General features: G+C 47.8%; 1 protein-coding gene across 1 annotated transcript in view; it reads right to left on the minus strand.

The window, feature by feature from the left end:
- Nucleotides 1-2802: 2802 nt before the first annotated feature.
- HEATR6 (HEAT repeat containing 6) overlaps nucleotides 2803-13118 on the minus strand; it is a gene marked incomplete at its 5' end in the record, with an annotated part of 15575 nt that continues 5259 nt past the window's right edge. Inside the window, 13 exons of the mRNA XM_008948913.1 lie at nucleotides 2803-3353; nucleotides 3815-4019; nucleotides 4441-4537; nucleotides 5218-5342; nucleotides 6019-6141; nucleotides 7328-7462; nucleotides 8471-8557; nucleotides 9098-9220; nucleotides 10109-10461; nucleotides 10698-10797; nucleotides 11368-11574; nucleotides 11886-12063; nucleotides 12441-12733. Coding sequence (XP_008947161.1) covers nucleotides 2803-3353; nucleotides 3815-4019; nucleotides 4441-4537; nucleotides 5218-5342; nucleotides 6019-6141; nucleotides 7328-7462; nucleotides 8471-8557; nucleotides 9098-9220; nucleotides 10109-10461; nucleotides 10698-10797; nucleotides 11368-11574; nucleotides 11886-12063; nucleotides 12441-12733 — 2577 coding nt within the window. The remainder of the gene's footprint in view (nucleotides 3354-3814; nucleotides 4020-4440; nucleotides 4538-5217; nucleotides 5343-6018; nucleotides 6142-7327; nucleotides 7463-8470; nucleotides 8558-9097; nucleotides 9221-10108; nucleotides 10462-10697; nucleotides 10798-11367; nucleotides 11575-11885; nucleotides 12064-12440; nucleotides 12734-13118) is intronic.

Below are 13118 nucleotides of genomic sequence, written 5' to 3' on the forward strand. Positions count from 1 at the left end.
GGATTGTCTTTCAAACGGAGCCGGTGTGGAGCTTGAATGTCCCTCGCCACCCCGGCTGTAAATCACCCCCCATGTGATAAGGTAATTACCTTCTCCTTGAAACTATTCATAGGAAAACCCATAAAGCGCCCGGCTTGTAAACACCACAATAAAGAGGCAGGACAATAAAACCTTGGCCGGGGTGGGGAAGGTGACGCCTCACAGCAGCCCCCAGCACCCTGCATTTGCTCAGGACAGAGCCTGTGTCCAGCCCTGCTGCTCTCCCTGGTGGCACTGGGTACACACAGCCCACACGGCTCCACCAGGCACCAAAAACGAGCATCTAGCACTAAAGGGACACATAAAACCATCACTGACCTTGGTACCAGGCAGGAGCACCCAGCTCAGCTCCAGCACCCTCAGGACTGTGCCCAGGTGCAACCCCCAGCAGCAGAAAGAGCCCGTGGGGCTGGGGCCAGGCACAGCTGACCCCCGTGACTGAGCTGGGTTCCCACCCAGGGGCTTTTTGGTTGTTGCCCAGAGAAATTAGGCCTGAATCTCAACAGCTGCCCCCTCCACCCTCCTGTAACCTCAGGGTCAAGTGGACACCTGGGGGGCTCAGAGTCTGTGAGCATCCCTGGGGGAAGCAGCTACAGAAGAGAGCAGCCACGAGTGTGAAGAGCCAGCACAAGCCAGCCCATAACTGGTTCAGGTCCTTTACAGACAGTCAATCTGGCATCCACACATGGCCTTATTCTTGTCTGGTCTTGAGGAAAAGGCAGGAGCCAGATCTCGAGGAAGGACTCAGGAGATCAGAAGGTGCTGAGCCCCTTCTGCATTAGCATCTGGTAACAAGTTGGGCTCTTTGGTAAACAGAGAGATCACACAGAGAAAACTGCTGATACCACCTTCAGCCAAGGCTGCCTAGAGACTACTTCTGCTCCCAAAGATAAAAGATGCTATCTTTCTGTCTGAGGAAAGCTGCAGGTTCCCCGATGGGGGTCCAAGTGCTGGATGTGCTCATTCTGAGAGCGTGGCACGCCGAGGGGCAGGCACAGCAGGGACACTCCCTTCTGTCCTACCCAGCTGCTCCAGCTCCTGGTGGGCCCCCATGGGCTGCTTAGTGCTGCTCAGAGCACAAAGTCCACGTCTCCTCCAAGGCCTGTAGGTCTTTCAGGAGCCAGGGGAGACTTCACAGAAGTGTTTATGAACACCAAAGAGGTTGGCTACGTGCTATTGGGAATCCCAGCAGCTCCCATCTATTTCTTGAGGTACAGAAAATCAGAGATTTCTCCATCCAGAACACTCTGACATGGGCTGTGGGCTGCTAGAGCAGAGGGCATGGGTACACCCTGTGTCTGCTGCTGACCACATGTTGGATACCAAGTCCCACAGCTGTGTTACCACCACTGTTTCTGCTGGTACAGCGTGTAGGCAGCTCTAGAGATGTCAGCAAATCTGGGAAAGAAATCCAGGCACTGTCATGCTTTCAGTGGTCACAGGACAGATTTCTTCCAGAGGCAGAATTCACCACCTTGTTTCAGATGTGGAAACTCAGAGATGGGTGCAGGTACAACTGCAGCAGCCAAAGAGGGAGAACACAACAAGTGTCAGCTGAAGTGCAAATCTGTAACTGGAAGCAGAGCCACGGGTTCTCCTGAGGCAGGATGGGGCCCAGCGAGGGCAGTGGTGGTGCTGGGCCCAGCAGCGATGCTCAGCTCTGCTGGGCTCTTCCTCAGCTCTGTCCCAGGCAGCTGCTCAGCCTCTCAGCACTGAGAGAAGCTCCTGGCAGGGAACTGGTCCCGAACATCCTGTGGAAGGGGCTCCAGAGGGGTTCTGGGCTCTCACACTGCCTGAGCCCCACAGAAACCAGTGGTGAGGGGGGAAAAACAAAGCAGACAAATTTGGTATCACAAAGAGCTTTTATGACAGCCAGGGCTTGCTCTGAGCTCTGTTCAAACATCCACCCTGAGGTTAGGGCAGCAGGCACTTAACTCTCAGGCTGGGTCATTCCTGGAGGCGTCGATCTGTCCCCAGCAACGGTGGGGAGCTGGGGCTGCCCTGGCTATCTGAGAGCTCCAGCCTCCCCCAGCTCTCTGCACAGCAAGCACACAGCCAGCTGAGAGCAACCAGCATCACCCCGAAGGAAGGGGATGGGGACAGAGCTCCAGGCCCAGGAACAGACCCAGCCGTGGTTCAGAACAACACATTCCAGGGGTAGTGCTGCTGGAAAAGTCAAAATTCTGGCCCACAAGGACCTGTCTGGATTTTCTGGCTTATGCAGCACACTACAATCCACCTGGAAACGAGGGATTTGGGATTTTTGGCAACAGGGAGCTGCAGGCCAGGTGTAAGACACCAGCAACGCAGGCAGGCAAAGTGTGTTTGCTCCAAGCTATTATACAAATATTGGCATATTTGGGTTTATTGCAGGAACACAAGAGTGACAACATTTGCAGTGCTGAGAAAAACAAAATTCTTCCAGCCCCCTCCTCTACAAACATGATTTTGAATACAGCAGCAAGAGTAAAATGCTTCCAGATAAGCTGAGAAGAGGCTGGTTTTATAAAAGGTACAAAGAGAAGGCGTTTGTTTTCCAAGCATAACAGTTAAGTGAACAAACAAAACCAAGTGAGGACACCTTAAGAGTTCACTAAACACAGAAAAAAAAAGTTCCACAGGTCTTTTCATCAGGCGTCACGAATGACTTTAGCAAGTTGGAAATAAATTGTTTAATACCAGCAACAAGAAACTTTTCTTCTGGCTGCCGTGCTCCTCCCCTGCGCCCAGGCAGAGGTGGAAGTTACTGGTCCCTGTTTCCTCCTAAGTCTCTGTTAATTGCGTGGCCCTGGCGTGGTTTGTGAGGACACCTTCCAGATAACCAGACACCCTTACCCTGGCTTTGCCCTCCAGCTGCTTCTCCACCCCACCGAGGTGTTCAATGGCTCCTTTCAACACCCTCTCCCTCTCGCCCACGTCCGTCTCCCTTCCTGCCTCGTTCTCTTCAGCTCCCGATTTCAGGTACTGCAGGATGTAGGGTCTGATGGACTCCCCGTTCTCCCTCAGGGTTTCCCACACAACTGGCAGGTCTGTGCCCTTCGCCAGGCTTAGGAGATGCAGCAGAGTCTGGCAGAGCTGAGTCCTGAGGCTGGCACTGTACTTGAACTCCAGGAAGTCCTCGGTGTCTTCGCTCTTCTGCAAGGCCACCACCAAGGCTCTCCAGATCTGGCCGAACTGCTCCGTGGAGCCGTAGCACTCCCTCCTGCCAGGGATGGACAGGGCCATGGCTGACTTGATCCGTACTTTAAAATTCTTGCAGGACTTCACCACTGAGGAAAGTGCACTATAAGCCTGCGTGGTCCAAGGGGCCTCTCCTAAAAGAAGCACAAAACCCAGAAGAAATCTTTTCGATCGGTCAAAATACACAAAGCTGTAAATGTATCTCCTAAATATTTAATGGGCTTCCATCTGCTGTGTTTATTCTGGTCTAAATGAGAGCATCAGGGGTTATGAAATGAAAAATTCGTTTAAAAACAGTGAATCTTCTGAGGTTTTCTAGGAGGACAAGTGGACATTTTGCATCTATTCACAGCTACAATCCCACCCTCACGCCGTTTTCTGACACGACAGGTCCAGCTGGATGCAGCACAGTGGAGCCTGTAGGAGCATTCCCAGGAGCTCAGCCCGTTTCACTGGCAAGCCTCCTGCAAAAGCTCTGGCAGCTGGATCGAGCTCAGTTTGCTTTCTTCCCTCTTCCCCAACACATTCTAACAGACTTCTTATCAAAACCACAACCCGCTGTGCAAATCCAAAGCCAGTGGGACGAGTCACTCACCGAGTGGCAAGGCAGGGTTCTTAAACACATTCCCCAGAGCATAGCAAGCATTCCAGCGCACCTTCATGGTGGCCTCGCTCTGGACAGTGGCAATGAGGGCCTGGAGAGACTCCTGGATGGCCTCCCTAAACCTGGGGTTTGCTATGTGACAGGGCTGAAGGAAGTGAAGCACGTTCCCAAGGGCCCGCACCGCGTTACTCTTCACCTGGAACACAAACATACAAACAAACCACTCTGGCTTTCAGCTTATAAGCAAAGCTTTGCTCAAGCCTGCTATGAAATCATGCTCAGAGCCAACAAGGAGCCCATCTGGATCAGAATGGTGGCTTATCAGATGGTGACTTCCTAAATGCCATCAGAAAGGTCATTCTCTGCAAATCCTCACCCCCAAAATAAATGAAACACCTGAAGAAAAAACCCCAAACAACCCCTGGCACTGTGGAAAAGTGCAAACAACATGGGGAACCTCCCAACAGCAGCCCTCAAGAGGATGCTGAGCCACAGCTCCCCATCCACCGAGGCAAAACACCCCAAAGCCATCAGGGCCTTTTTCCACTATTTGTATTTTTCAATAAAAATGCAAGAGTTGACCACGACAGCTCCACCCTCCTTCCCCTCAGTCATACCTTGTCTCTGTCCTTGGATGCTTCAGTTGCAGACCGTAACATTTTCAACAGCAGGAGATCAGAGAGCTCCTCCTGGAAGCTTAGTCCCATCGTTTTCCTAGCAGGAGAGTGGCAGCATGAACAGCTGGCTCAGGAGGTGCATCCCCAGAGACAGGACAGAACCCTTCCTACACAGGAACAACCTTCACTCTTGAGAGGCTAATATGTAAGGCAGAACTTACTACATGTGACCTCTATGTTTATTAATTTAAAACCAAACTATCAATGCAAGAAAGGCAGTTAGCAATGCATTAAGTCTGTAATAAAAAACAGAGGGCAATGAATTGCTCAGAGGCAATTCTGTAGCAGGAATATAGGATCACTCTTTCTCCTGTTAAAAATGTAACGGCAGGTTAGGCTTCCTTCAGTCCTTGGCTTGGGGAAGTGTTAAATATTTATTCATTTCACTTCTGGGTTATGTTGAAAGCAAAGTAAGCAAGGAACATGCAATTACACAAAGAGACGTCCAAGAAGGAGAAAACTGGATTGTAAACTTGGAATATAAACCAGAACTACTAATTAGAAAAACGTCAACCCAAGGAGTTTAGTAGAACTCAACCCCCAGAGATACTGATACTTATAATGCAGCATCATACACTGAGAGGCACACTGGCTAAAGAGAAGCATCCAAGGCAAATTTTGGCTTTTTCTGATACTAAATGGATGGGTACCCTGTGTGACCCACAGGGCTAGGGGCAGAGAGGGGAGTGGCACAGGCCAGGGCACACACACACGTACATGTTGATGATGAGGGTGTCTGTAAGGTTGCCCAGGGACCAGGCTGCTTTGGCACGGACGTTTGGAGACTTGTCATGGAGGGAGTTCAGAATGGCGTTGGCTGTGTCTGCCACAAACATCACATCCTGTGAAAAGTAAAGGCTGATGCAAAGTTAGAGTGTTTTAAAAAACTCAGTGCCCTCAGTAACAAACATCCCAGCCTTCCCAGGGAAATGGCACCTGCACAGACACCAGCTCTATTCATATACTCTTCATTTTTAGGCAACAACTCAACACATTTACAGCGCTCTCTGTACAGCTTTGATCTTCAATTAACAGTCAAAGTCTGCATGCTGACCAAGTTCACCACTCTCCTGGGCAGCTCTTGCTGAAAGGTTGCAACATGTTATTTAACTTCATTGGCCCTTTAGTTGCTTTGGATTTTAACATCATAATTACCTGGACTGCACATCAAATCCCACTTAAGAAACTAATTGCTTTTCCAAACTCCCTGTTGAGCTGCCTGTTTAGTCTTCCTTTCCATGGCACATGACATTTCATTTTCATTGCCTTGCCTATGGTAAGGGATTTTCTTTCAAAATTATTTTGGAATCAAATCTCCACGACAGCTACCACATAATTTTATTACAATCACTCCTTTAAGGCCACGCTGCAAAAACATGAGTCTTCCAGCTCAGCCAGCCTAAGCTCAATTCTGTTGATCAGTTTTGTTCATGCCAAAAGAACTCATTTCCCACATCTCATAGTTCATCACAACCATTAAGAAATGGCTCAAAATAAGGAAGAGAGGCCAGTGCTGACCTGTCGGAGGCAAGGGAAGAGGATGTAGACGCCGAGCGCGCGTGCGGCAGCGGCTTTCACCAGCGGGTTCTCGCTGTGGTTCAGGCCAAGCAGCAGAGTCACACACAGTATCTGCTGGTCATCCTGCAACAATAAGTGGTTGTGGCAACAGAGAGAGGAACTGAGAAGTCCTCTGGCCCACAAAGACAGCTGACAAACACTCTGCCAGACCCCACCGTGTGGCATCTACAGACGCGACCGTTCCGTGCGTGCGCTTGCCTTTAAATTAAACTGATCAGCATTTCCAGACCCCACCCAGGAGATGGGAATGCTTCCAGCAAACAGGATCTTGTTGCTGCTAAATAAGACCACAAAGGAAGACAAGATATTGATCACCCAAACGCAGAAGGCATGGCCCAGCAGAGCTACACCAGCCTGGATCTGCTGCTCCTTCCTCTCCTGCTTCACTCCTTCCCCTTCATTAACGAGGACAGCCAGGCAGATCAGATTCACCTCAGACAGATTGTCAGTTTACCAACCCATGACAAAGATCTTTGCATCATCAGAGCAAAGGGTCAGAGTGGGCACCAGCTTGACTCCACACAGCCACAGGGGCAAGAGCGTGCAGGGGATCAAAGTCCAGGGTGATGAAGTACAGGCTGTACTCGGAGAAACCCGACGGAGAATTCCAGAGATACTGCTGCACCAGCAATCCTTGGGCAAATGAGACCTGGCAGAGTCCTCCCCATCCAGAAGGGCACAGTGACACAGAAGGTGCTGCACAATGCAGTGGGGACACACTGCCAAGGCTTTCATGTCTAAAAGCATATTTCATATTGCAAAAGGAGAGTGAGGCCAACTCATTTGTTTGCTTCTGCCAAGGGCAATCATCACAGCTTAGTGTTTTAAAAGCCAGCCAAAGAAAAAAAGATGCAGGCAAATTGGTGAACAAAGTCAGTCCATGGCTGGTAACTCAGCTGTCTCCTGGAAGACTTAACCAGCAAAATAACAGCCCTTCACCCCTCCCTCATGCAATGAAATTCTTGCTCTCCACCTCCCATGCACCATCACCAAGGCTGACTATTCATGGCAGGGCCAAACAGCTTCTGTGACCCACAGTTTAATTGTTTTGAGAGACTAATTACTCCTAACCTTGCCTTTTCCAGTCTTCAACAGTCACCACTTGTTCAGAACATTAAAAACAAAAATCTGGAAGGTTTCTCTACACATTCCTTCTAAGTTTTAAAAGACTTTACCTGACTGCAATCTGGTGGACAAGAACAAAGCCTCAGCAGGCTGAGGTGCCACGCTCAGGGGAGAGCTCTCATACCTGCAGGCTGCCAAATGCTTCTGGCAGGATAGAGGACAGGGCATCACAGGCACTGGTCTGAAGAGTCGCGTGTGGAGAGCTCTGAAGAGTGCCAGGCAAAGGGCCATTTAACATCATAGTCCAGAAAGTGACCACCTACAGAAGAAGCAGCCAGGTTTATCCTCTAAACTCAGCAATGATGCCCAGCTCCTATAATTGATTGTCTTTTCCCCTGATCATCTTTAAAACACACTTACAGCAGGCAGCAGAACCACACGTGAAAGTGATCACAACCGTTTGGAAAGCTAAAATACTTGGCATTCAGGGACATCTTAAAGACATTTTAGTACTGCTGTCAAGTTCACTGAGTTCTGTTTGTTTCCTTCTCAAGGCCCCATACACTCAGGTTTGACTGTGTTAGGTAGAACTGCATTCCCACTCTGGAATCCACACAGCTGGGTACTTTCACTTGCCTGAAAATTCACACTCACATGGACTAAGAGGAACCTGGTACTACTGGCCATGTTTCCTACCTTGTAGGGTTGACCAGCTCAAAACTTAGCATATGCCAAAGAAATTTTTAAACTTGCCTTCTGTTCACAGAAGCAAGACTTAGGCAGGCCTGTGCTACTCCCAGAACACCAGCTCCTCAGCTTCCACAAACTTATTTATCAGACAGCCTCAAACAATTTTTCTGAAGTCACATAGATTATGTTTCTGGCCACTCTCTCTGCACTTGTCAGCAACCAGAACCCATGGGTTGGCTCTTGTAACAATGCAGATTCCCCCAGCTCTAAAAATGTCTGTCCAGGATTTATGCAGCAGTAATGACACGTGCAGAATCTGTGCTCTTCTTCCAGCTTTCTGACTTACAGCAGGCAGGAAGAGGAGGGGTGAGGAAGGGCAGAGAGGCAGTGTTAATGTCCTGTAAAAGGGGGAAAAAAAACCCCAAAACACACTCCTGCCTACAAACAAAAACAAATGCCAAAATAAAGCAGGAAGTCTACAAAAACTGTACACATCAGCACCTATAAAGCTGCAAGGCACTGAATCCCTTTCTGCTCTCCTGCCATTGATTTATCTGTATCCATGCCAGTCACTCTGCAGAGAGTTCAAGAAGGGAAGCTCAGCTAAGTGGAATCTCTGAGGGACCCACAAACTTACCACACTGACAGGAACTCTCTGATCAGGGGCAATGGCTGACTCAGGTTTGTACTGCTGCAGCACTCCTGTGCCCAGCTCCTCCAGAAGCTGCAAGGAAACAAAAAGCAACAAGGTCTTTACCAGGGATGGCTCAAATACCACAGAACTACAGCAACCTTCACCTAGGACTCTACTTACCCAGGGAACAAAACTAAAAGACTCAGTGTTGTTTTGGACTCTATTCTGTCCCTGCTAGGGAAGAAATTAGAGGAAAAGCTTTTCTGGTATGAGATTTCCAGCTAGAACAGCACAATAAATTGCTGTGCAAAGAGGAAATCTCTCTGAGCTTTCCTCTGGGCTCCTGCATCAGCTGATGCTAAATCAGCCTTACAGCCCTTGCATTTTCCAAGCTTCCTGGTGACTCAGCAGAGCAACAAAATTCTGCTAGGAACTCAAGATTGGAAGGAGAAGGTTCATTTCTCAAAGTGTCAGGGTACTGCACTTCTCAAAGAGCTGCAGCAGGCACCAGCTCTTTATGGTGTGCAGCATCACACACACACAGGTGCTCTAAGTGTTCATCACTACTCATCTGCTAACAGAAAAATACTGACTTGGTAAAAAAATGTTGATGTTTTCTCCTGCTCTTACTTTGGCTCCATGAAGCTGAATGGATGGGTCCATTTCTTCCATACATCTGCAAGCCACTTCTCCAAGTTCTAGGAAATAGCTCTGAGCCACAGAGAAATAGCCTTTTACAAGAAGAGCCAACACCTAAACACAAACAAAAGAAATTCCATTTAGTGTTTTTTCCCTTTTATTAAACCAAAATATCCCAATACACACAGAGAATGTTAATCAACTGATCAACACTGGGACCATATACTAAACTCTGATGTAACAGATACACCCTGCAGCACAACTTCTCAAATACTACAGCTAATTAAAAACCTCCCTGTTCCATTATCTTGTTCCAAAAAGGGCCACAAAAGCACTATCAAGTAGCAACACAATGAATTATTCACTGTAAGTGAGGCCTCCTGGAGCTAAAAAACAAAGCAAGAGTCCCTGTAAGAGCAACACTCTCCTGTAACACCACTGCTGTGTTCTGTGGAGCTGGATTGAACAAACATTGTTTTCAGGAAAGCAGTGAAACTGCATGGGATGCATGTTACAAAATCTTGCTATTTTCTGTGGTTATGTGAAGAAAAACAAGGCCCAGTCTCAATCACAGCTACTCCTGTAATCCCACCAGCATCACTCTGTAGTTCCTTGCAGACTGTTCCTTCAACTGCAAGGTTCTTCCCCACTCTTCTCTAGCAAAACTTTAATTCAGATTCAGTGTGGAGTTTGCACAGGGAAGCCTCACAGCCTTCCCCAGCTGCCAGCACACACAACCCAGCAGTATTTTAAAATAACAAAGGTAACAACAATCACAGGCAGACCTGGTGCAGCAGGTTTCCTCTGGGACAGCTACGCTGCGGCCACAGGCACGGAATCAAAACACTCCAGCTCAGAGCTGCTGCACCAGCAAATGCTTCAGCCTAAATCTCCTGGGAAGAGCTCAGAGCGAAGGGAACCCCCACCCGAGGCTCGGTGGGCACAAGGGAATGGGCTGTGGTACCCAGCTGTTCATCTGACAGGCTCACTGCTGCTCCTCACCTGCAGGGACTCCAGTCGAAGGGGACACGGCTCGTAGAGGCTGGAGAAGGAGAAGTTGGCGTCGCTGTCGGAGCAGGAATCCTCTCTGGGCAGGATGGTGATGGAGACACAGAGATGGAGAAGCCAGCAAGGCTCAGAAGATGTGCACCCCCCTGGATTTTCGGGGGGCTCCCCTTCTGAGGGCAGAGCTTTCCTCCACTGAGCAGAACTGCACCGGCGGGGGGTTGCGCTACCACTGTTACTCAGCCCTGAAGAGCTGGGCTGCTGCAAAAGCAGCTGCACCTCTGGTAAAGGTGCTTGGACAGAGACTATTGCCCCTAACAACGTGAGACTGGAAACTCTAACATTAACATCTGCAAGAAATAACCAGGGTGGGGGAAGAAAAAGCCAGCCTGTTAGCACCTCCCTGAGACAGCAGCATCCTTCTTCAGCAGTTTTCAGACATGCCAGATCGTAACATATAATTCAACAGCAATACACATGATCATGTAGTTATGAAGCACAGGAGGAAGGGAAATCCACAACTGTTTTATGACAACCAATGCTGAATTAAGATAGGACAAAGAGGGTCCAGTCAGACAATGCAAACCTTTGTGAGAGATGTATGGCTTTATCTGGTTCCAAACTCTTGTCAGCAGCCCAGGTTTTAAGCGGTTGTATGGGGCATTTGAAACCAAATTTGCAAGGCACTGGAACACACAAAAGAACACACATGGAGTGGTGGTTACAGTGTCAGCTCGGCCTCCTACAGGGCTGTTTGTACATTTGCAGTTTAAGTTGTTTAGACAGATAATTATATGAGGGCAACAGAAAACAAACACCTCAATTATTTCTGTTTGAAAACTGGTTACAAACTTGGCTCCTAAGAACAAGTATTTAACTCCTGTGACCTGGCATAAAGACCAAGCCCACAGAAAGCATTTTTGTCCCAGTTTTAAAGCCAATATAAGTCTTCAGAATCATTTAATAGGTTCATTCAGTTCCAAAAAGACTACAGGAAAGAAACAAAGGAGCAAGAGAATTGTGCTGAAAAGAAACCCCAGGACTCTGTAGGGAGACTCCATCAGTGAAGCCTTGTGAGACAACAGTCTATTCCCCACCACCACCTTCAGGGAGACTCCATCAGTGAAGCTTTGTGAGACAACAACAGTCTATTCCCCACCACCACCTTAGTCCTCAACATCTACAAGAATTTCTGTGCAATCTTTCTTCAGGCCTTAATCTAGAGACCAGTACCACGACCTGGGCAGTACTGTTACCTTGATGATCTGTGTCAGTGTCTGAGAGGAGGACTCTGCCACCAGGGCCAGCAGCAGGCAGCGGTGCAGCTCCCGGACGCTGGAAGCGATAGACACGGAGAAGGGAGTAAAGGCTCTCCTGTGATCACTGGCATCTTCAGCAACAGAGAGAAACTGCTTGGAACCCTCCAGCATGGCTGAGAGAACCTGAAGAGCACAGGCACGGGTCTGCAACGAGAAGACATTTCTGTCACCCACTTTTAACACCTTCTTTGAGCTGATGGAGAATTTTAAAATCTATGAAACCGTCTTTCTCCAGCAAGAGAAAAACTTAACTCCAACTATCTTCTCTCACAACTTTAAGCCATATACAACCAACCCTTTGTTTCCTTAACCAATACATCCTCTTTATTTCTTGCAGCACAATGACCAAGCAACATAGATGCAGCAGCCACAATACCTACTAAAAGCCAGAGAAGACAACTCTTAAGATTAAAATGGGAAAAGTGCAATGTTTTCTCTACTCATCCCTGCCTCACCTTTGGAGAAGGGTCCTTTAAAGCAATAGTCATCAAGGACACTGACTGGGGGCTGCCAATACCAGGGGCATCAGGAACAAACGCTGACCAGTAACCATAAAGAATTCTTTTTTCTATTGATTTTATAGCAGAGAGGAAACAGGCAAGAGCCCCTTGACGAACGTTGGCTTGATAAGATCTTAAACACAAACAAAAAGATTAATGAAATAGCAGCAGTGAAAAGTACTGGACTTAACTTCTTTCATTTATATTAGCAGCTAGATGTGAGAAAAAAAGAAATTTAGATCAGAAACAGGAAGAGAAAGAACAAATTTGCTTTCAGATCAATACAAATTACTGCCTTTCAGTTTTCTTGTATCACCCCATAAATCAAAAGGGAAAGTGATTTTCTCAACAGCTTCGATAAGAACAAAGCACCAGGGTCCTGTGGAAGTGGAAAATTTGTGCCAGACCCACAGGAACAAGAGCTGTGCTTTAACAAGAGCCATGAGCTTCAACTGCTCTGAGCAACTACACTCTGCCAGCACACTGCATCTTCCCAGGAGCAGCAGTCACCTCACTTTGCTCTGTATTCCACCTTCAGCATCCGAATACTCCGACTCACTGCTGCTGATCCTTTTCCAGCCAGTCTGATGTGCAGCCAAGGGATCCTTTCCAGCAGGCACATCGGCAGCATCTGATGCACGAGCCCGAGGAGCTGAAGCAGGACTGCTCTGCACATCCCCCACGTGCAGCCTCAGCATGTCTGCTCCAAGGACTGACTCGCTTCCTGCATCACTCAGATCTTCTCTTCCTTCTTCCCCAAACTCTCCTTTCTTTTGTTTCCCTTTGGACTTTTTTCTTCGGTTCTAAGATGAAAATTTTTTATTAAGAACTTTAAATAATATCTAGAAAGATGCACAAATTTTACAGTTGTAAATCTAAGGGGAAAAGGTCTCCTTTGAAACAAAACTAGTTGCTCATGCAAAATAAAAGCAAAGTTTAAAACAATTAATCATACCAGTTTAATATAATAAATCAGACCCTCTGTATGATAGATACCCTCTGAGATTTAGCTTAACCAAGACTTATCACAGCTATTTAGCATCTTCTGATGAACCAATACTGCAAAAAAGTGCAATTATATGTATGTGCAATATTGTACATGGAGAAACAATCACTGCTTTAGTATCTGAGAGTCTGCAAACTGCTCATTAGCAGCAACAGTAACACCAATGTGGTGATACCATAGTG

Source organism: Merops nubicus, unplaced genomic scaffold (genome assembly GCF_000691845.1).
Source record: "Merops nubicus isolate BGI_N331 unplaced genomic scaffold, ASM69184v1 scaffold5521, whole genome shotgun sequence".
Classification (NCBI taxonomy): Eukaryota; Metazoa; Chordata; class Aves; order Coraciiformes; family Meropidae; genus Merops; species Merops nubicus.